This window comes from Lampetra fluviatilis, chromosome 5, assembly GCF_964198595.1.
Source record: "Lampetra fluviatilis chromosome 5, kcLamFluv1.1, whole genome shotgun sequence".
Classification (NCBI taxonomy): Eukaryota; Metazoa; Chordata; class Hyperoartia; order Petromyzontiformes; family Petromyzontidae; genus Lampetra; species Lampetra fluviatilis.
Window position 1 is genome coordinate 11889354 of NC_136279.1, and position 22931 is coordinate 11912284.

Below are 22931 nucleotides of genomic sequence, written 5' to 3' on the forward strand. Positions count from 1 at the left end.
GACTTCCCCCTCCCTCTCCTCATGCCATGTCCATTATTAATAGACTACAATACATACAAACGTGTTTCTTCAGGTGTTGGTGAGAAATATATGCGGGTTGAATCAACTCCAGGGGATCTTGGCATGCACGACACATAGCACCTTGCCAGTAAATTGCTCGTGCAGCCGAGTGTGTAGAATAATAATGGGAAAATATGTTATAAGTGTCTGTGCGCAGGCTGTATTAACACTGTGTGATAGAAAAAAATGGCTAAATAATGATTTGCCATTAAGTGTCTTGGTTTGTCACTCATGAATCTTAACTTTTCGTCACTGATCATTTGGATCGATGCAGGACAGATCTTAAACTTTCCACCTGGAAAGTTTTACGCGTTGTTTTAGACTTATTTACGGAAAAAAAAATCTCCTGACATTTTCTATATATATAAAGACCATTGCCACGTGAATTATAATGTGATTGGGGGGTTAGAATAGAAACTGGATGTTTATTTTAAAAGCAGTATTTTTAAAGATATTTGAAAGAAAAAAAAACATGAACACTTGAATATTTCAGCAGAGAAGATTTAGTATGAATTAAATTTTTACAAGTAGACTCTGATGCCTATGTATTAATCCATTTGCCTGGCTAGTTTTCATATGACACGATACCGCTGAGAAAGTATATGACTTATCCCATTTCATCTGTTCATAAATACGATCTATACTGTATACGTTTATGGTTTCCCAACTGTGTGGGAGGCCTTCATCCAGCAGTATCTAGACAATGCCTGCTTTTCATTACCTATATGTCCGAGAATTATAACATTTTGTAAAATATCCTGTGCGTTTAATTTGTGTAAACACATTCCTGCGGAGGGAGCTGGTAGGAACGTTGGGTTGCTCGGTCAATGGCCAGGGTCAACGGCGGCGTGGTGTATTCCACAAATATGGCCGACTGTGAGGGCGGGCACACGCCGGCGTGAGTAGGTTAAACGTTGAGTTTTATAAGAGCACCACGGGGTGACCAGCCCCTCCCCACCCCTTCCACCCCTTCCACCCCCCACCCAGCCCCACCCTCCCCTCCCCACCCAGCCCCTCCCCACCCTCCCCTCTCCACCCAGCCCGACCCCTCTCATTTTTGGATGCACGACGGACGGACACAATAATCCCCTGTCGGCTGGTGAAACCAGGTGGTTCCTACCAGTATAATACAAATTATCCTGTAAAAAGAAAAACAAGTGATATTTCTCCAGTTTTTTGTCAATTCACTGCCCGATGAAAGCCTCCCCATGCTGTGACCGGCATGAGGGTTTGTTTGACCATTCCCCATGACACTAGTTAGTGGGCAGTCCAGGACTCTGGTCAGACATCACTTGCTACTGATGTTAGCTGTGGCCAGGAATTAAACTAAGGTCGCTAAGTTCATAGCACAGTGTGCTAACCATTGTGTTACTGCTCCCACTGTTTCTACTCTGTACCTTGTTTTATTTTATGAAAGACTTAAAGTGAGCATGTTATTAAATTAGATTAATATCATCGCTCAGTCTTGTATACTAAAAAAGCACATTCATTGAGGTGCCTTAATGTGTTCTGCAAAGGGTTATTTATGCAAGAAAGAATTCTTTATTGACTTTATCATTTTCCTTATAATGCCCTCGGACCTGAAAGTCTATTTGCAAAGATTTTGATCACCTTAATTCATCTCAGAAACCGTAGAACTTTCCAGTTGGTGATCGAATATATTATAAGGTCACACTCATTACACACAAAGCGATTGCCCCAAATCAACCACAACACCTTGCTGATCTGGTCAAGGCGCACAAACAATCATGCAAAGTCCGGTCATGCCCACAGCGGCGTTTTGATAGCCATCGAACAAAGATCATGCATCACGCGCTTTCAGTTGTGCTTCTGTGGCCATCCGATATTAGGACGCCACTGGAGCTATGCACTTTTTATAACTTATTTTTGTGTTTAGTTTGTCCTTCCCCCGCTCCTCCGATTAGCATGGTTGGTTACGTACGGTCCAAAAGAAGTTCAACGTACATAACATTTATCATCCCTGCTTTTTTTCTATACTTGACTTAAATTTCCATCACTTCCAGTGTACGAGGACCATCCATCCGGACCACAATTAGATGTGGCTTATAACCAAACACATGACATGCATATCACCTATTGACAATGACAGCGACGGCCCAGGCCATTCCTCATCTGCTAGCTACAGGTATCATTGTTTCCCCCTTGATACATGCTATGTGGTGGACAGCCAATGGCATTGCAGCAAAATCCATTGTTGAGTTGTATTTATATGTTCCTGTGTCATACTTCCCACCTTTACCAACCTGAAGTATGGTCAAACAACCCCTATGATTTGCATGGTGTGGGGAGGCCCTAATCCAGCAGGAGATTGTAAAAAGGGCTGTTCATGTGCATGTACAGACATACGGGTCAAGTTTACCAGAATGGTAAATGCCAATTTTGTACCCCCCACTTAGCCTGGACTCCAGCTGAGGCAGACTGTCTGAAATAATTACCACCACAGTAGCTATCCAGCTATAAAAACCAGGATTACTTTAAGTAAAAATCCTTATTTTTTCAAGCTTCTTGCATTTGTACACAAAAACACTAAATCCCTTCATTTCCTGCCTCTTTGAATAACATCTAGCATTCCTGCCCATGCGTTGCGTGGAACAGAACTACTTTTTCTTCGGTACATGGCTTTCACAAACAAAGCACATTTCCTTTCTCAAAAATAACCCCGCCACCAAGAAAACAAACCCAACCATGTAACTAGCTGAGGGGCATGTGGGTACAAATTGAGCCTCTTTATCGTACAAGCACATTTCAAACGTATGCCACAGCACTCACCCGACGTGCTGTGGGCACTAATAGATTTGTAATATTTCTGGACAACTCAACTGGATCATAAATATACCCTCCCTGCATGACATAGCCAGTCATGTCCCATGTGAAGCCTCGCATTCAGAGAAGAGGAGGAGGATCGCGCTGTAAAAGGAAAGTGGTTTGTGCAGCGAGCACATCCCATCCCAGTTGCTTCTCGAAGCGGTTTGCTGAGATTTGTTTGGTAATTATTCTGCCTCTTGTTTTCTTTCTTGTCAGCCTGAACTGGGGTGTGGGAAATGCCCCTGAAGTCAACAGTAATTATTTTCAAGGAGAGGAGTGCGAATATACTGCGTTATACACAATGTAAGATGGTCTTCTTGGAAAGCAGTGTACACATTAGCGTGTTTGCCAATCTGGAAGTGATATTTGTCAAACTGCATGAAAATCATCCACGATGATGGGAGACAGGCCTTGTAAAAATGTCGTGCCAGCTCTTGATGTCATCACATGTTAATGGAAAAGTCCTGTGCCTGAAAATGTTAAACACCCACTATCATGTGCCTAAATTAGCCACAGTTGAGATCAGATGTGTAAAAAAAGGCCAAACTCGATCTGGAATGTATGGTCAGTTGCCAGAAAACAGTGATTAAAAGCTTTATCCCACGACCAAAACTCTCTGTCCGTGTGAGTGTGTGTATGAATGTGCTTTTGGAAATGTCCAGTGGCATCGCAGATAATTTGTCAAAAAACAAAAGTCTGGAACGCAAATGCCACTTTTGAGTCAAATGCAGATCATTGTAGTAAATGAAGAAATAAATGTCGCGGTAAAATGAAACACTCTCTGCTACGATGAAATTACTTGGCTTTTTACGCTTTGAGTTCCCCCTCCTCTTTGCTGTCATTTTAAATAAATCATGCCTTAGGCATGAACAAAGCAATTATGAAGAGTCCTTTCAGTTTGTGCTTCCAACGGTTAATATGCGATGTCGATGGACAAGAGAGCCATGGGGCACTGTCTCGCCGCTGTCAATAGTGTCGTGTATCCCTCCTGTAAAAAAAAAACAACCACTTGGCATCTGTAGCCTGCTCGCAGCATTCCCATTGTAATTTGAAAGACCCTCATTAGTACTTGTCCTGTTATTCTCTTTTTTGTCAATCAGCTGATGGAGTGTGTCCGTTGCATTTCATGAAAAGCTATGAAAAGTGTTTGGGTTTTTTTCCATCCCATTTGAATCGTGCGTTCACTCTAGTATGAGTGAATTTCATCATCAACATCATTGTCACCAGCCATGGGCCTATCCAGTACTGGACAGAAGGCCTTCCTACACCACTGTTTAATCTCACGGTCTCTCCATGCCACGTTGCATCCCACTCCTTTACGTGAACTGGTCTCTTTGCGTATTCCTCCGGTGGTGGTGGTTATCTTATTGTGCACGTCCCACCTTTGGCTGTGGGTCACGTCGTGTCGTAATTAGTTGATGATGGTCGGTCGTCGAGACTTAACAATGGAGTCGCAGCCAAAGGAGGGAGCACACCTGAGATGAGGTCCACCAACTATGTTTTTTACTGGAAAAAGGCCATTTCCCTGGCATATTAAGATCTGCCTTTTCTGTCATTGATGGTATAAAAAAAAGCCTGCTCATATATTTAAGGGGAAAGCATTATTAACTAGCCTTTTGCCTGTCCTAGGACGGGTGTATTGCAGTAAATCTGAAACTTACAAGTGAAAATAAGACCACGACGTGATATTCATTACATTAATGCGTGTGCAATTTGTAAGGGCGCGGTGACACAGACTTCTTTTAATTTTAAGGTTATAATCCCTTGTTCATCATGACGCCCTTTTTACTTTGATGTCTCAATAGCGTTACGGAGATCGCGTGACGTGAGGGTTCTGCCTTTGTCGCGAGGTATTAAATTGATGCCAAGGAGGGGGAAGGAGGCGCCTCAGCCCCCAATGTGGAGTGACGTCAGCTGATAATTATTATGAATGGGGGGGGGGGGGTGTCCATTTGGAGGACGTAACCTGATGACGACCGCTTGTGTTGCGATCGAATCGTCGTAGTTTTATGTTATTTTCTTTTAACCTATTTACGTGACTTTATCGAAAGACCCAAAGAATAGGATGTGACCTGTTCATGATTATTAATGAGGGGGGCTGGTCGATGTGGAGTGACGTCACGAGCGTTGCACACAGACATTTTTGGCTCATTATAGTAGGTAATTATAATGGGGGGGGGGGTGTCCATTTGGAGGATGTCACCTGCTCATGAATATTAATGAGGGGGTGATTATAGTAGGTATTTCATTGAAACGGCAACTTTACAGAGGCAACCAAAGACACATTCAATTAACGAGGTGGAAATACAGAACAGGCCTGATTTGTTGTTGGTGACGAGGTTTCTGTGATGCAGTGAGCTTTGGTCTTGGGGTGAGTTTTAATATCACAGTTCAAATGTAAATGTTTCAGCCCATTGTGTCAATCCATTGCTGTATGAAAGCCTCCACGTATTGTGGTGGTGGTGGTTATTGTGGTTGTTTGACCAAACTTCACCATGCTGCTCAGTGTGGTTGGCGAAGGGTTAAGATTGGGGTGGGGTGGCCCAAGACGGGTTCAGATACCACTTGCAATTGTGTTTGCCGTGGCTAAGAATCGAACTCGGGTGGCCGGTTTTCTAGCAAAGTGTGCCAATTACTGTCACCACTCCCCTATAGTATCACAGTGTAGTAAAGTTATTTAATGAAACTCCTGCAAAAATCACTTTGGAAATGATCACAAATGATTCACCCGTTGAGGTTACCGTTTGAAAATCCACTGACAGTCGTGTGGTTTAGTGTCTTATGTGTTCTATTAGCTCACAATATTGTGTCATTTTGCATTTGCTGCTTTGCAATTGGTCTGTCTTGTAACGAGCTCCCAATGGACTCCAAACTGGGGAAATGTAACTTTGGAATGCATCTCGCCACTTTGATTAAGCGCCATCGTTTTGAAGAAGCTGGGCAGCCCTGGACCGATTGTGGTTATTTAAATACCTCCAGTAATGAATGAGGGGCATTTTAAGGCTTTGGTAAAGCTGGATTTTCAATGGACCCATACCAGTGAAGGGTGTGTGCTGTGCCAACTCCCCCTTGCTTGGTTGCATTGCATCATCCAGTAATTGATCATTATAGTTGATAAATTATAATTGAGTAAACGCAGGTCTTGCGACTCACACGCACATTGTCCGAATATATCTCTTTTATAGTTCTTCCCATGTTATTGCCCTACCTCGTGCAAAGCACGAGAACTGGCCAGTGCTGTGCAAACGTATGCATTACTACTGCTTTGTGTAAAAGCATTATATTAGCACTATTGTCCCACATAGTGACGAAAATATTTTTCGTCTATTGGCTTTCCAGACCAATTCTAGATTTGAAGCTTTCGTGACTGCAAGGATTCATACTCTTAGGTTTTTTCGGTAAAGTCACGTAGGTAAAAAATAAAATGACTAAAAGTAATAATAGAAATTAAATAAAATAATAAGTCACGAAATTTCGGAGGCAACACAAGTCTCCGTCATCAGGTGGGACCGTCACAGCTAAAATTACTGCATCAAGTGAGGCAAAATTCCAAGAGACCAGCCCTTAAATACAGACCAATACCCATCCAACAGCACCTGTTTTTGCACACATTTAGACCAGTCTCGTCTTAAGGGTCTCATCAGTCGGTCAGGTCAAGCCGTTTAAATAGGGGCGCCACAGTGGCGCGATGTTATCTACCTCGCCTGGTATACAGCAGGTTGTGGGTTCGATCCCGACCTTGCCGCCTGTATATTTGGAGTTTTTATGTTCTCCCCATGGTCGTATGGATTTTTCTCTGCTTTTTCTGTCCACATTTCGAACTCTGTACTTTGAGTATTTGGTGGCAATTCATTTCCACATGTTAAGCCACTTCGTTGGGCTATCATTTATGGCCAGGTCACTTCTGAAAAGGAGCTACAGTGTATAGCTCAGTGTGCCTTACCTGGTAAAATAAAAATGTCAAATAGATATTCACATGTTCCTTTTCTCCACCAGCGGACGGTAAAATGGTCCCTTTACATGCATTCCCCTTGGTGGCGATATGTGAATAAGTTATACTTGTGTCTACCTTACACAAGGTGCCCGTTCAAAACTTTCAAAATTACCAAATTACTGCACTCTAGAGCACACACTTATCAGCTGCAATCTGAAACTGTGGTATGCACATTTCGGCCCAACTTAAAGTATTTATACACTGGCCAAATGTGGATTATTTGCAGTCTACATCATCACAAGCCATGGTCAATCCGCTGCTGGATGAAGAACTCTCCAAGCCGCCACCATCTCTCGCAATCCTGTGGCGTAGTATTCCACCTGGCACTCGGCTGAAGGAATTCAGTAAATGCATAATGATTACTTGGAAGACTTAGCCAAGCACAAACCTGAATGGAGGCGCAACTATGAATGAAGGTTGTGGACACTTTCACTAAGAGACATGCGTGAAACTGAACGTCATGCCAAGTCTTTAGTGGAGCCTGCATATTCCTGCTTGACATCTATTCGTGACCTTGCTCCTTGCGGATCAGTCTACGCAGCCACAAGGTGGCTCTGAAGAGAGCCCTTTGAACCGGCGTGATTTTAACGTGACTGCGCTGATCTACCAACATTCGGTTTAACACGTCGGCTTTCAAGACCTTTAGCGGTGATGGCGACGAGACGACAGCAACGACGAGACGAGTCCATTCCCAGAAGGTTTCACTGTACAAATATACAGTGAAACATCCTTTCCACAGCCTTCATTTATCTGAATAATTGTACCCATCGCTGAGAATCGGGCTGAGAAAGCTCTTGTATAGGTTTGTGTATACAACTATACACCTTTGACTTTAAAATGAAACGATTTAACTGACAATTCTGAATTCTGAATAATAACTTACTCCAGTTCGTTTACCCTGGATCGTTCTTTTAAACATCAAATGTGTACCTCATATTAAGAGTACTTACATCTGTGAAGCATTTACATGAATTTATTCGGAAATGTATTAAAGGTGGCCTTTGTTTAGCTTTTTTTGCATTTCTCCACGTGGGCGTGCTGTGTGGGAGAGATAATGAATGGAGTGAGTGCCAGCAATGTCAAGAATGTGAGACATTTTTCTTTAGAGAATTGTTTACTTTTGAGAGGTTCAAGTCTGAAGCATCTTGACAGATTGACAAAAAAAACCTACTTTCAAAATGTTAAAGTGAAGGGACATTTTTTGCAGCGAGTCTGTAAGGAGAGACGGAAGACATTGACTGCCAGCGGTGGGTATGGGATTTGGCAGGGTGAAGGTTTCAGGCTTTGGCGCTTGTTGTGCAGGCACCACTACACGGGCAGTAACCTAACCCGGCTGTAAAATAGTGACCCCCCCCCGCACTCCGCGTGTATGAAAAGAGAAACGGTTTAAAAATGATTTAAATGTGAAAACAAACCGAATGGTGCGGCTTAATGTGCATTGTTTTTCCATCACAACTTCAAAGGAGCATGCCCCCCTCCCCACCTCCTTTTAAAATCAAAGTTAAGATAAAGTGTGCAACCCTCCATGGGACCGGAGCTGATGTGAAAACAGATTGTGAAATAGCACAAGGATGCCGTTTAGACCTACGCTCTGAGGGTCTCATCTTTATTTCCATCTGTCTGGCTTGACTGCAGTATATCTCCAAACACGGCCCGAACAGCTGCACTAGCCCTTTTTGAAGGACACGGAGTAATTTACTGGAACAAAATGGCATGGCACGGCCAGCGCATGCTTGGTCGGGGGGGGGGGGTGATGTCGTGTACTGTGCACAAGCTTATTGTTCACTCCCAAGTAGTTTCCAGAAACTGCAAAGTGTTGTGCGACTTCTCGTAAATGACATTTCCATCATTCCAATCGGTTCATGCGTCAGTGTGCAACAGTTTTTTTGCGACTTTACTTCCACCCTTGTTTATTTAGTATTTTTGCAATCCTTCCTTGGCTTTGTCGGATGCCAACACGAATTTAAAACACATTGTTGGGCAAAAATAAGGCACAATTAAGCTTCTCTTCAGGATGATTACCGGCCGGGTAGCAGCACCGGTGCTCAAGTGCGTCGACTCGTAGCCGGGAGGTTTTGAGTTTAAATCTCGGTAGCGGTAAATTCTGCCCCATCATTCCTTCCGATTTGGTAAAACGAGCACCAGTTTGCGGGGAAGTCAACAGTGATCATCTGGGCCCCCCCGGTAGGAATGTAGATATTGGCTGGGATCGTTTGTCTGCAGTGTTTCTAGTGACTCTTGGTGATTAGGCTACGCTGTCAACAAATGTATTTGTAAAGCTCCCCATCCTTGAACTCGCCCACTTGCTTCCCGCAAAGCAGCAGTCATTTGTTTTATTTGATTTGGTTTTTCAAGACTGGTCGTCTTGTATAATTGCTGCGAAGAAACATCAGCTGGTGGTGGTTTATCATTCTCACAGGAGTGAGTGAAGAATCCTTATGTTATGGTTTGTTCGTTAAAATGTTTTTTTAAATGTTCTTGTTTTGTGCAAGTGTTTTATGTAAAGTATAGAAATGTCGTTCACGTATGCGGCTGGATTGCTGTATGTAATCATGTTTGTCGCCACTCTACGAGTTTGCACATGGTTGTAAATTCCATTCCCTTAGGCAACGGTAACGTGGGACATTACCAAAGCACAGCGAGACCTTGGCAACCTTTTGCAAGAGTGGGCTGTTATCTGCTGATGTCATGCACGAATGTAAACGTTGACATTGTTCGGTCAATAATTTGCTAAATAAACCGCTACCGTATTTAATGCATATTTGTGAGATGTTTCTGGTTATCTTTACAGAAAATGTTTTGTATCTCGTTGGGAATTTACTTGCTTACATACTGGATGTGGGGTTTCACTTAAATATTGTGCGAAAAAATAGCAGAGATTTACCGAATCCGTCAATGTCCTTTTGAATGCATCGGCCACATTTCACTTTGAATGTGACCATGGCGTGATGATGCAATGTTCTCCAGAGCAGTGAAAAATTTCCGGGGATGCGCGAGCATTGATGTGGAAAAGGAATCGGGCAGAAAGAGATTGCGTTCTATGGCCAGCCTCGCCCATTGGCGTGAGCATAAAAATAATGAGTTGTGCGAAGGTGAAATGCGGGCCAGCAGAGAGCACAACTGCCAGTGGTGGCAGGATGAGACAGTCTTGAGACATGTTTATTGCTCGTGTTGGTCCTGTGGTTGTCATTCAGTCTCCACCCTGGAACAGCTTGTGCCTATGGATCATTGCTTCATTTCTAATTAATTTGCATGAGTTCTGTACGTCGTATACCAAAGTTTCTGGAACTCATTGATGCCAGCACTTTCTGGTGATGAGATCCAATATCAGCCGCAAATGATCTACACGACCGCACACTTGATTTTCGTGTTCAGTTTATGAGCATTAAAGTCTGTCGTGCTCTTCTTTTATATCCACTAGGTGATATCAAAGTCTATTTACTCCGTGGATGTATTTGTAGAAATTACGCGTTAGTTTCCACTGGTGTGTTGTTCGTGAAAAATGTAATCCCGTTTCTCTTTTATTTTTATTCCTCATCATCATTACGGTCTATGAGCAGATAGCCCCTACGTGTTCATTTGTTTCCACTTCTATCTTATGCCAATATGCTCAGATAGTGCAATATTCCTGGCACAAATCTCTTATTTCGTCGTCAAGCCATCCTCTGTTAGGTCTTCCTCTCTTTCTGGTTCCCTTCTTTTTTTCCAAACAACACACTTTTAATGTTCCCGTTGTCCACCCTACATATGTCAGTGGACTTGGCAAGTAGACAAATTCCTTTATATTCACAATGTTGCTGCTTTGTATTATTACTTCTTTCTCAATGTCCTCCCTTCCGAACACCATCGTCTTTGTCTTCGTTAATCCTCAGTCCTGCATCCCTTCCTGACATATTCAGCGTATGAACACTTACTCGCAGTACTACGTAGCTTTCTTCCATCAGATCTATGTCGTCCGCAAATCTCAGGTTATGTATTATTTCTCCTTGCACAGGTATCCCTGTGCCGTGTCCTGAATGGCATCCATCACTTTTTTCAAATGTGACGAAGTTGTTTCGTGATCGTGTCTCATACCGCTTGTTGTTGGGAACCATTCTTCTATTTCCTGTCCAAACTGTACTGCTGACTTTCACCTTTCACCTATACCCTGCATAATCTGTCTCAGCCTTTTCCCCTACTCCATATGATCTTAATTTTGCCCACGTTATATCTTAGTCAAATCGCATGCTTTCTGGAGATCTATGAAACAGTTGTAAACCAGCCTATTCTTTCTTTCTCTTTGCTTTCTCTACTAGAAGCCTTACCATCAACATTTATTGTGCTGTGTTCCTATCTTTCCTAAACCCTGCCTATTCATCCACCAAATAATCCTGAGTCTGCGCTTGTAATTCATTTAATAGTACTGTACTACCATTAATACCTACCCCATGTGACTCATGAGTGCGATAGTTGTGTAATTTTTACAATCGGTGAGATCTCTTTTCTTGGGTATCATCACAAGTGTGGATTTTGTCCACTCCTCCAGTATTTTCCCTTCTCTCCATACTTGCCTGCATGGCTCATGGATTTCTTTCATAAATGATTTCCCTCCAGCTTTTGTCATTTGTCCACTTATGTCATCCACTCCTGGACTTTTGTTTTCTTCAGATTTTTTATTGCCTTTTCTACTTCTTCGCACAAGATGTTATCATTTTCATCATCATCGTTGTCAGCTATCTTTTTTAGTTCATCCAGCAGCCCTTTATTATCTTGATCCGTGTTCCTTTACAAATCGACGCAATGCTCAGTCCATCTCTTTTTTGCCTTTTATTTGTCTATAAAGATCTTCGCGTCCTTGCCTTCTTATCGCTGTTGGCCTTGGTTTCCACTTCCTATCGGTGCTCTTGACTAGTTTGTACACCCCCTCCCTGTTCTTATATTCTCCAGCATAGTATTCAATGTTGCTACATTGCTTTTCCAGCCATTCCTGCGTATCCTTTCTTGCAAATACCCTTCCGCATTGCATAGCTTTTTGTACTAAGGCGCCATCTCATCCGCTTCCCTTATCTTTAGTGTTATTTTTATTTTTTCCTGTGCTACTTCCAAGGTTTTCCCATTTTCTTTTGGGTTTTACTCCTAAGGGTAGTTTTGCTTTTGCTGCTAGTTCCACTATCTTCTTCAACGCCTTGCTGTCTATGCTAAGGTGTTCTATTTTTGCCCCCTGATTCTACTCGATATTTCCTCTTCATATTTCCTCATCTCATAGTTCTCGAGTGACTCTGTGTTCCTCATCTTCTCATATTGCGTTTTGGATATACGTTTTAGTTTTAGTCGTAGATTGCATAGTACCAAGCTGTGGTCCGATGACATATCTCCTCTTTGGAATGTTCTGCAATGTCGAACTGATATTTTCCAAGCATCTCTCGATCATTACCACATCTATCATATTCGTATGTTTTCCACCCAGTGCCCTTCATGCCCATTATCTGCAGTCTTTTTTTTTACTTAGTTTTACATATGAGCATGTCATGATTTGAAGCGAATTCTAGCAAATCCACTTTCTGCTTTAGCCCAGTCATTAAAATCTGATCGTATGCATTACAATCTTCCATTACACAATTCGTCAGTGTCGTCTTCGGGTGCTGCTCAGTTCTGCACAGATACTCGTGCTTTTGCGAGTGCACAGTATGTCAAGATTTACACAGTGGCCCGCAATATAATTTAATATTGCGGCCCCCCAAATTAAGACCACTGGTCCTGCTGTCCCCCCCCACCTGGCCCCTCCTGCCACCCATCCCAGAAAATGCAACTCGGGTTACTCAGGCCACATACATTGATCACATGTTCACGCCTCGAGTCACTGCATTGTTAGTTACGTATGTTGAACTGCTTTCGCAGCGTGCGTAGCAAATCGTGCTAATCGGAGGTGGAAGAGGTGAAGATCAAAGTTAGTAAACATTTGTGAAACAGTATGAGAAATTCTCCAAAAAAACATAAATACACAGTCCACTTATTATCATCATTGCACATCATCACCATCAACTTAAACATAGACATTGTTGTAAAATTGCTATCTTCATGAACAACCCAACAAAACCGATGAGTTTCACATCCTTCAGTTGGTCAGCTGCCCTGGCGTTTTTATCATTAAAGCTCTCTTTGGAGCAGAGTCTTTCAAAGTGAATTTTGCTTTTGGTCAGTCTCTCTTTCATGCAAGAATAAATATCTTATCAGTGGTGGATGTTTACTTGCTTATGTATAAGGCACTCTGCTGAGGCTAGGTTTTGTAATATTGTGCAACGGTCCTTTGGGCATTTCATCGTGGTTGACTTGGATGTTTCTTATTAAGAGGTTTGCACATTCCAAGTCTCAAATTACGTTTTTGCCTTGCCTCGTTTATTGTAATAAGCACTGTTCACTTTCATGTTTGATGATGCCTAAAAAGGTTAAATGGCAATAGAAAAAAACAAGCAATCGTGTTGCCTTGATGAACGCTTTTAATGCTGCATAACTCTCTAAGGACGATTAGACATGTGGCGTAGGACATGCAGTGATATAAACCCTTATTGCGTTAGGAGGCAGGGTGCTCTCAGGTCATGTGTGCATTTCAATTCTTTCATAATATCATCTTGGTAAGCGTCTGATACTGCGGAATCGCAGCAAAACCATAACGAGACACTAACACCACTAGAACCCGCTTTGCAAACAAATGTGTATCCCCTTGCTCGTTCCTTGTATGTGTGTGAGTGCCTATTATTTTATTTTCACCTGGCAGTTTCTTCAAAGTGTTAAACCCTGCCATGTTATTCCCTGTGGTTGCTTTACGCTGGCATACATACAGTGGAGCATTATTTCAATGAACATGAATGAAATTAAACTAATTTCCCTTCGTGTGTTTTTCGGGTTGTTCCGCACGTTGTTCGATGTGCTGGGAGTTTCTTCAGATCGCGAAGAGACTCCCAGCCCGTGGAGCGAAACGGCTCGACATCGTGCCAAAAGATACGCGGCACAATCCAAAAAGCACGCCGCTGAACTACCACGGCAAAACTGAGAAGATAACAACACAATTTGTTCTCAATCCCGGCGCTTGACACAGGATTGCGCTGAGGCTGTGGAAGATAAAGGCAAGAAGACCGATGGGCAGGAGGAGGAGGAGGGTGAGATGTCCGCACAGGAAGAAAGGATGCTGGAGAGGAAAGTGAAGAAGTTGCTGAAGAAAGCCGAGAAGGAGAAAACCAAGCGAGTGACTGCCACTGCGGTCGAGAGTGGAGAAGAAGCGGTCACTCCCTCTGCAGCAGAGCTCTCCTTGGAATATCTTACAAGGTATTAAAACTGCGCATAATCTTCACCTGTGATGAAGGATGGGTTTTTGTCACTGTAAATTTTGGCTAAATGTACAGCAGAGGTGCAGGAAATAAGCAATAATTCACAAAAAGGTGATGGATTAAGATGGGGGTGGTGCCCATCTTAAAAGTCGGTGTTATTTACAGTATATGTTTAATCTGAGGCCCAGTTTTCATAGGGGCAGCCTTATTCTGCCAGTCTTTTAGCAGAAACCAATTTTTACAAAGAACAACATTTAAAAATATATTTTATGTATAATGTAACGTTATTATGTTCCTCTTCTTTTGTGATAAGTGTGTACAATGCTCTGTGATCCCTGGATGAAGGATGCTATCAAAGTCAAAATTGTTATAATTTTATTATCATGTAAGAAACCGGTCAAACACACATGATGCAGAAACCTCCAAAAAAGTTTCTTGAGGCTAGGTGAAGCTTTCCTGGATAAAGGGTGTTGTTTTGTATGAGCATTGCGGCCAAAAACATTTTTGCCAAAACTTCAGGATGTCCCAAAGGAAGCCAAGTTTGTGGAAATGTTGTTTCGGATTTTTTTGTCCTATAAACCATTTCTTTTTCAAATCACATTTTAAACGTTATAGATATTACACTGCTTATACACTAAAACACATGCATTGTTGAGATTGTGTTCGTGTTGTGTGCAGATGGGATAACTAAATAAACTGCACATGTGCGCTCCACAAAACACAGCAGATAAAAAAAACAGATTCCTTTCTCCCTGTGTTATTGTGTGTATAAGATGTACAGCTGTACATTGCAATCTCTGTGCGGAGTTTACCATATGGAACACTGCGTACCCTACTCCTTGGTGGAATCTTAACAAGTCTTTGATGAGCGGCAGCGGCCAGCACACAGGTCGAACAAAATTAACTCCGTCTGTTTATTTTTTGTCCCATTGTAAAGTTCTTCAGTGTTTTGTAGGTCAATAGTTTTGTCGTTCACGTAACTTTTCATGTGCTTGTGGTAGAAAGTGAAATTTGGGAGCGGGCCAGTCAGGCGTGAATGCCTATTATCACTCTTTTATCGCTACTACTATGACTTGATTCAACCGTCCATCGTACATACTGCAAATAAAAACACTTCTATCTGCAACCTTCCCTCGGTACGGATGAATTCGCATCGTTTGTTTTTCCAAGCTCTTATATAACCTCCTCGTTCAGTTCAACAAACCTTTTCACTCTCATCTATTACAATTCTGATTGCCAATTTTTTTACGTTTTGGGCTTTGGGGCCTGTGCTCAGCAAGTTCACATAAAAAGGCATTTACTTAAAGTTACTTCGTATGTCGTGTTTAAGAAAACAATCTTGCTTGCACTTGTTAATGTAGAGTGTACCCCGAGTGTCTAAATGCCTGAAGCAAACTTTTCTTTTTTTACAAATTGCATCAGTACATATCTGTTCTTGGATGCACATTCACAATGAAGTCAATGCACTTTTTCAAACTTGCTGTGCCATGATCAAATGTCCTTTGCAACATAACAGAAATGTTATCATTATAATTTTGTGTAAACATGCAGGCAAAGGCAATATGCTGAAAAACGCAATGACGAACCATTCACATCACAGGGTCCGCAGGTGGGATTGCTTTGGATCTCTCTGCTCGGAACTGGTTGGAGATTTTCCAGTGGGGTGATGTGGTCACCATTTTATTCCGCTGGCGTCGTGTAGGCTTTCTGATGATGCAGTGGAATTCTTTGTTTGCCCAGACACATGCAAACATTCCAAACTAATATCTGTGGCCGGGTGATGAGCGCATCCAAGTTTAATCTATGTGTTGTGCAGCTTCTCAAATTTTCTTTCATTAGCAAGTGCTTTGAGTTTGTTTGCAGTGTGCATTTAATGTCGGGAAATACCTTCATGTTATTAAGAACAAAATGTGGAAATTGAACGGAGGAAACTATTAAAATCCTTTCAACATTTGTGTCTTCATGCAAGGGATGGGTCTGGTGCTATTCAAAATAGAATTTGCTATTGACTGCTGTTATTTTCACTATCCCAGTGCTCCAGCTTGGCATATTTTATCTTACATCTGATTTCACAAGCTGAACACACCTTATAGTTGCTATGGTTTTCGTTGTTTAGAAATTATTGTTTTTTTTCTACGTTGAGGTAACATAAATTGGCGAGGATGTTTTCAACCTATTTTTGAGAAGGTCATGAAATATGATCTATGTCATTATTAGCATCGTCAGGAACCAGTCTTACCGGCAAGGGGATGCTCAGGGAATGCTGCGGTGCAGTGTTTTGTGTGTCATTGCAAGTGCGACCTTAGCTGGGCGTTATCCAGGGCAGACGGCATTTAGTTTGTTCTTTCTGTAGGCTTTGTTTACTTTTCCACTTCTTAAAGTTTTAGATCTGTAAAGAAAGCAACATGTCTTTAAAGACAACATACAGCTTTGTGTAGAGCCTTTCTCACTCACAAAATAACATGTGAGCTTTTATGATGCACATTTTTTAAATTAGACAATACAAATGTCCAATAATTATAACGTTTTAATAAAGTTCTTAAAAGCTGCATTTAAGAATATTGTTGTTTAAGTTTTGTATCATCAGCAGTGTTCTATCCACGGCTGGATGAAGGTCTCCCCCACATCATTGGCTTCCCTCACTGTCTTGCAATGACAAATCCACGCTCACAAAGCACGGCCTTGCAAAGATGGAACAGCTAGATCTGAGATTTCATGACATTTGAAAATTTCAATTCAGAAAAATAGTCTGGACAAAGATTGATTTCTTCACCTTGGTCATTTATAACGTGAAAAGATATTTCATGATAAATGGACTGGAGACCTACAATTAAGAAAATCATGAAAGTATAAAAGTTAAACAACCTAAGGTTTTATAGCAACAATCATAACAACCGATGAAAAGTTAAGTCCAGGAAATCATTGAATAAAGTAACACTGAAGCCTGCAAAGTTGGCATAGGATAAATATACGCAAACCAAGTCATGCACAACAAGTTAACGGAAGAAAACAAGTCGTCAACTTATATGTATATTCTTTGGGTCTTTCGGTAAAGTCACGTAGATAGGTTCAAAGAAAATAACAAAAAAAACTACGACGTTTCGATCGCAACACAAGCGGTCGTCATCAGGAAAAGGGGGTTGGCTTCGAAAGGCAAACTGTTTATAAAGGTCAGCATGGGCGGGGTAGCTAATGTTAATGTAAGGGATTAAAAACCCAGCATGTCGAGGGGTGCTCGAAGGTGATATAGGGCGGTGTAAGAGCCAAAGAAATATGAAGTCAAGATTTAACTGGTATGTATTGTATGGAATCGGTTCACTTGACCACAGCTGTTACTTAGGCGCACTTACATTCTCCACAAGGTATAAAACAAAATCAATGAATCAAATCTTGAATAGAATCATGACCCCAAATCATGACAATTCATCAAATCACAAAGTGGACCGAATGGTTCCACTGTTACTTAATATAATTGTACAGCAGTTCTCATTTTAAATGGAAGTATTAAGCTGTATATTAAGCAAGATTTTAATTTCGCTTTGAATTCTCCACTTTCAAAATAATAATATTTTTTTCTGCTAATTCATTTATAATTACCAAATCATATGAAAGGATGTAATTCAACCTGGCTGAGTCATTTTCAGATTGAGCACTCGGTGAGGCAAATTGCTGCCACCGTCACTTAATACGAGGGGCTGGGGCTGCTGGGAAATTTTCCTCTGCGTGAATGTCGACCCTATGTGGCCACTCTGCGATTAAATCTCCCACAAGTGTCTGTTGCAAAACCCTGCAGCGAGAAGCAGTAATGCTATCTTCTTCACATACGGTACATTAATATTCATGATTTTAAACGTTGTCTACCATTGTTTGTCAAAATTGTAAGCTCATTTTGCTAGAATTAATACGACGTTGATTTTCTTGTACGTTTTGTTTTACAGTTGGGCCACGGATAAAAATCAGTGGAAGTTTCAAAAGCTGCGGCAAACTTGGCTTCTCCAACACATGTACGACGCTGAAAAGGTATGGACGTTGTAAAAAATGTGCAGGATTTTTTTGTGGATGCTCAATGTGAAACCATTAGTACTCTTACACGACGTCTGAATGATATTTCTGGAATGTCATCCTGAAAATGTTTAATTGTTTTATTTTTAAATACCAAAATAAATCGTTAAAGCTTCTAATGGTGTTCGTTTAAAGCCTCAATTTGGTGAAATGAAAAGGGTTGTTTGCCAAACGTAAACAAGATATGAGTTAACAATTTCCATGTCACTAGGTATGTACATATTAATATCGATTTAAATATCGAAAAAAACACTTGTCTGTAATGATTCTATTCAAGTAAATTTTCAGCTCAAGCCATTTTGCTTTAATTTTATTACAACTTAATTCCATGTATGTGCTATTCCTTGTAAGTTTGTATGTGTGTGTATACGAGGGAGTCATGACGTAACCTTGGTTCTTTCGGTAAAGTCACGTAGAAGGGAGATAATAAAATAACAAAAATAAAACATAATAAAATAATACAATTCTCACGACGTTTCGGCCACAACGCAAGCAGCTGTCCTCAGGTGAAGAACAGGTCTGTCGGAAAGACAGCGTCATGACGTAAGTTTTTTTTTTTCCACTGCACTACGAATGCGGTGATGAGTTTTATCTGCAGGCTGGTTATCAGCAGTGGCAAGTCGTACCGGAATGTTTCCTCAACCTCCCCTAGGCTGACTGAGCCTTAAATTAGTACTTGGTGTATAAATATTACCACTTCGGAGACAAAGGCATGGTACTGGTCAGTCACACCTCTCTCGTGTCCTGTACAACCCTTAATAGGCTCTCTCAAACATCACTTGCCTCATTGGTCTTGAACAATTTTATTAATACATTATTGATGGATTATTTCGCCTCAAGTCACAAGATTCATCCATCATCTCATTGACTTGGCTGACCAGGGCAGTCTTCCGAGATTACGTTTCACGCAGCTCAGTGTTACAAACACCTCCATTAGCACAAACCAGCCCATTCCGGCGAGCCTTGCCTCTGCTGCTTGTTGCAGTGGTGACACTTGTGCCTCGCAGCAAGAAGGCCATGGATTCAATTCCTAGCTCAGGTGTCTTTGTGTGTGGAGCTTGTATGTTTCTCCCCCTGTTGTTCTTGAGTTTCCTCCCCACTCTCCTGTTGCCTCTTGTAGCTAAAAACCTCTCATGCAATATAACTAACTGTTATTGGCCAAATATCCCAATGCTAAAATATTACCTTCAAATTACGGGATTGGAATATGCATAGCAACATCACCCTCTATTATAAAACTTATCATGGCTACAGAAAAAGATTAAGTTAGGCTTTCTTGGGTATACGAGCATAATAAATCCAGTAATTAAATTGGCTGGTTATGTGGAATGAGAGGCACACGACAGCACCTATATTAACACTCAGTTTTAACCAATTTCTCTCCACTTGCTTGCCAAATAATTGCATATTTTAATTAGACTGTGATGGTGGTTTTTTACCTGCCATTACATCGTTTAGAAACATTATCGTTGACAAACAAATAATGAAAAGAAAATCTAAAAGTACTTGAAGAAACATGGAGAGATGCATACGTGGAATTACAGTTATAGGAAAAAAAGCAACACATGTATTAGAGAACATATGCAAGTTAAAGATAATGTTTAAGAAATTCTTGGGCAGGACACATCACTGGAGAGGATGAATGGTAACAGTGACAGCCATGGAATGGAACGCGTCTGAGAGGCCATTCACCAAGGAGATGGAGTGATGAAATCAGCTAGTGAACAGACGTTTGGTGGATGGTTACTTTTCAGAACCACGAGAGATGATGATTATTGTACTACTGGAATGTCTCATGTCAAGCCACTGAACCCTCATCTTTAAATCCGAGCTTTCCAGATCACTGGTGTGTCACCTTGGGTAACGAGCGTTCGCATTTGCAACGATTGTGATGAGCTCAACCAAGCCACTAATTATCGCACAACACACTCAATCCTAATTTGGTATTTGTAACTTGATTCAGCTGTACCCAACCCTTGAGGATATAATTAACATCAGAGCCAGAAAGAAAACCATCTAGTCTCACCCACGGCTATTTAGCACCATCATTACAAACACCAGGCAATGGAAACTCTTTGAATAGACACTGAGAGAAACTCATTAATGTTTTATTCTGTTTCTGACCATAGCCAAATGAATGTGCAGTGCAAGTCAGTGTTTGGGGGTATTCTGTTGAGGGAACAGGTCGCTGCACTGTAACTGATGCCTTCAAAACAACTTGCACAAAATGGAGGGGGGAAACCTTCAAACAAAGTGCAGTATGATCAAATGTATGCACGTGTGCATACGCACAAGATGCATAGTCTCAACTTAATGGATGTGGCTGCGTGCTTTTGTACCTTCTGGCCAAACACTTTGAACAAGTAAAATGTTATATTTGTGCAGGTGCCAGGTAGCTCTCTTTTTCCTACATTACAAGTCAGCACCCGAAAATTAATCAAAGCAGATTTTCTCCCTCTGGCATTTGTTGCTGCCCTGCAGCATTTTTCAACTAAGGCCGAAAGCGTTAATACATTTCCTGACAAGCCACGGTCACGTGTTGATGCTATTGTGACACAGGTGCCGGACAGCTATTTCAAAATCCTGCTGAAGTATTTGGCCGGCCTGAAGGGCCAAGCCAAGGACACAACTATTGAGAAGGCAGAGTCCATCATGAGGAAAAGTGAGAAGGAGGATGTGGAGGAGGAGGAAGCGGAGAAGGCAGAGGAGGAGAAAGGCAAGTAAACACAATGATTAAAACGTGCGGCTGTGCATTTTCCCAACAGGGACCCTGAAGAAGATATACAATGTGGTTGGTGTGTGCGTACACTCCCTTTCGAAAAGTTCTCATCACCGAAAACGCCTCTATAAAAGTCACGGTCACTACTATAGAGTGTTACCATTTGAATGTGTTTTGGGTTGCAACGAAAAGATATTTAATGTTGCTTAGAATTTATATTTCTAAGAAGTCGGTGGTGGTAAGAATGCCCAGGTTATAGCCTAATATAGTAGAATATTGAGTTATTTTCCATTCTCAAAAAAAATCCTCGTTTTTTGGGATTGAAGTGGAGTTGAGTCGTTTTCCAGGGAGGGCATGCAGCACGAGCTGCGCATTTGGGAGTTTTCTCTTGGGCTTCAGGGATGTTCTCTTGGCATATTTCCCCCACTTCAACAAGAAATGTGAAACATACGCGGCACCTTCACGGGTGATTGAAAATCTGTGTCAGAGCTGCTCTTTGTTCCGCTGTGAATGTGCGCTTGATGTTTTGATGATGATGATGATGTTGCTGATTTTGGTGCTTGTCGCAGGTATTCCTGTTGATGAGAAAAAGAAGAAACGTGTACGTCGGGTTCTGAAGATGCTCTCGTGATTTCCTCGTCGTCGCTCTTCACAAGATGAAAATGAAACGTGTTTCAAATTGCACATGCAGCGTTGAGAATGAACACGTGTGCGGTATTGATATATATATTTTTAATACGGAGCAATCATTACTTGTCGGCGCCATAATGTTGTATTTATTATAATACACACGGGAATGCAAAAGTGAGGGGATGTTGCTATTGTTTAGAATTTTTTCTTTTCTTTTTACAATAAATGCATTTTCCTTGAATGTTTCATGTCGATTTTTGAAAACAGATTTTTTTAAAACTACTTCCCGCTGAGGTATTGCACTCGAGTATGAACAGGAAAAACGTTGCTTTCAAATAGCACTGTAAATGCACTTGCTCAATGGAAAACTAATAATAGTCTTGGACCTCGCACATACTGCCTATATCAATTGACAACACAATTCTGGAATGGATCTTTACTCAACAACCACTATACACCATCACCTTGTAACTTTGCTGAATGTTAAAAGCATTTGGGGTGAATGATGATGAAAGACGTTTTTCTGTCATCCTTTGTTGAAAGGAATGTGCATTTAGCCCACATTGAGCACCACGAATTGTATCTTCATACCGTCTTTTGCGTTTACATTAGAATCTTGGAATTGGATCTTGTAGTTTCACTTTACAGCTAAAAGCTGCATTTGGCACCGCCATTGGCGAACAAGAAACTGCTTCATAGCAATTATAAAGTTTCAACGATAATATTTACTTTATACTTCTGCAGCATGTATACAAACTGAAAGTGAAATTAAGTTCAAAGTGGAGCAGTGGCACAGTGGTTTGCCTACAGCGCAAAGAACCCAGCGTGCCCCGGAGAGCATCAGTGGTGAGTGATAGCTGAACTGAGGCCACTGACAAGCATGACACGTTGAGGGGGAGACCTTCGCCCAGTAGAAGATTGATAAAACGCTGTACACACTTCATTTTGAAACATGTTACTGCTGGAGTGTAGGTTGTTGGTCTTTATAACTCTCAAATTTAGGTGAAGGAAACACTCCAAATCGAGTTCCATGACACAAGGACCTTAGCCACAATGCCAGAAACGATAGAGATCCCTCCAAATAAAATATTTCACTGATAAATCCCGAATATCAATCGGCACTGCAATTCTATACTTCAGTACCGCACTTGTCGAGAAAATAATAAAGCTGACCGAGCAACCTCAACGGAAACACAATGCACAATGTAGCGTATGTGGAGGTCAATATCAGAGTTCACTTTCAAGTGACATTGCACAACTTAGAGGACCATCTCGTTGAATAATGTCTCGAGTCGAGATACGTGCTTTTGTTGGTATATAGCTCATTGTTGAGCCA

At 41.5% G+C, this 22931-nt stretch overlaps 1 protein-coding gene across 1 annotated transcript in view; it reads left to right on the plus strand.

Annotated features, from left to right (window-relative positions):
• Positions 1–21830, plus strand: part of CHLSN (cholesin) — a 60122-nt gene extending 38292 nt beyond the window's left edge. The window contains exons 2-5 of the mRNA XM_078856768.1: positions 13956–14182; positions 18123–18204; positions 20806–20962; positions 21535–21830. Of these exons, the coding sequence (XP_078712894.1) occupies positions 13956–14182; positions 18123–18204; positions 20806–20962; positions 21535–21596 (528 nt within the window). The 3' untranslated portion in view covers positions 21597–21830. The remainder of the gene's footprint in view (positions 1–13955; positions 14183–18122; positions 18205–20805; positions 20963–21534) is intronic.
• Positions 21831–22931: the final 1101 nt, after the last annotated feature.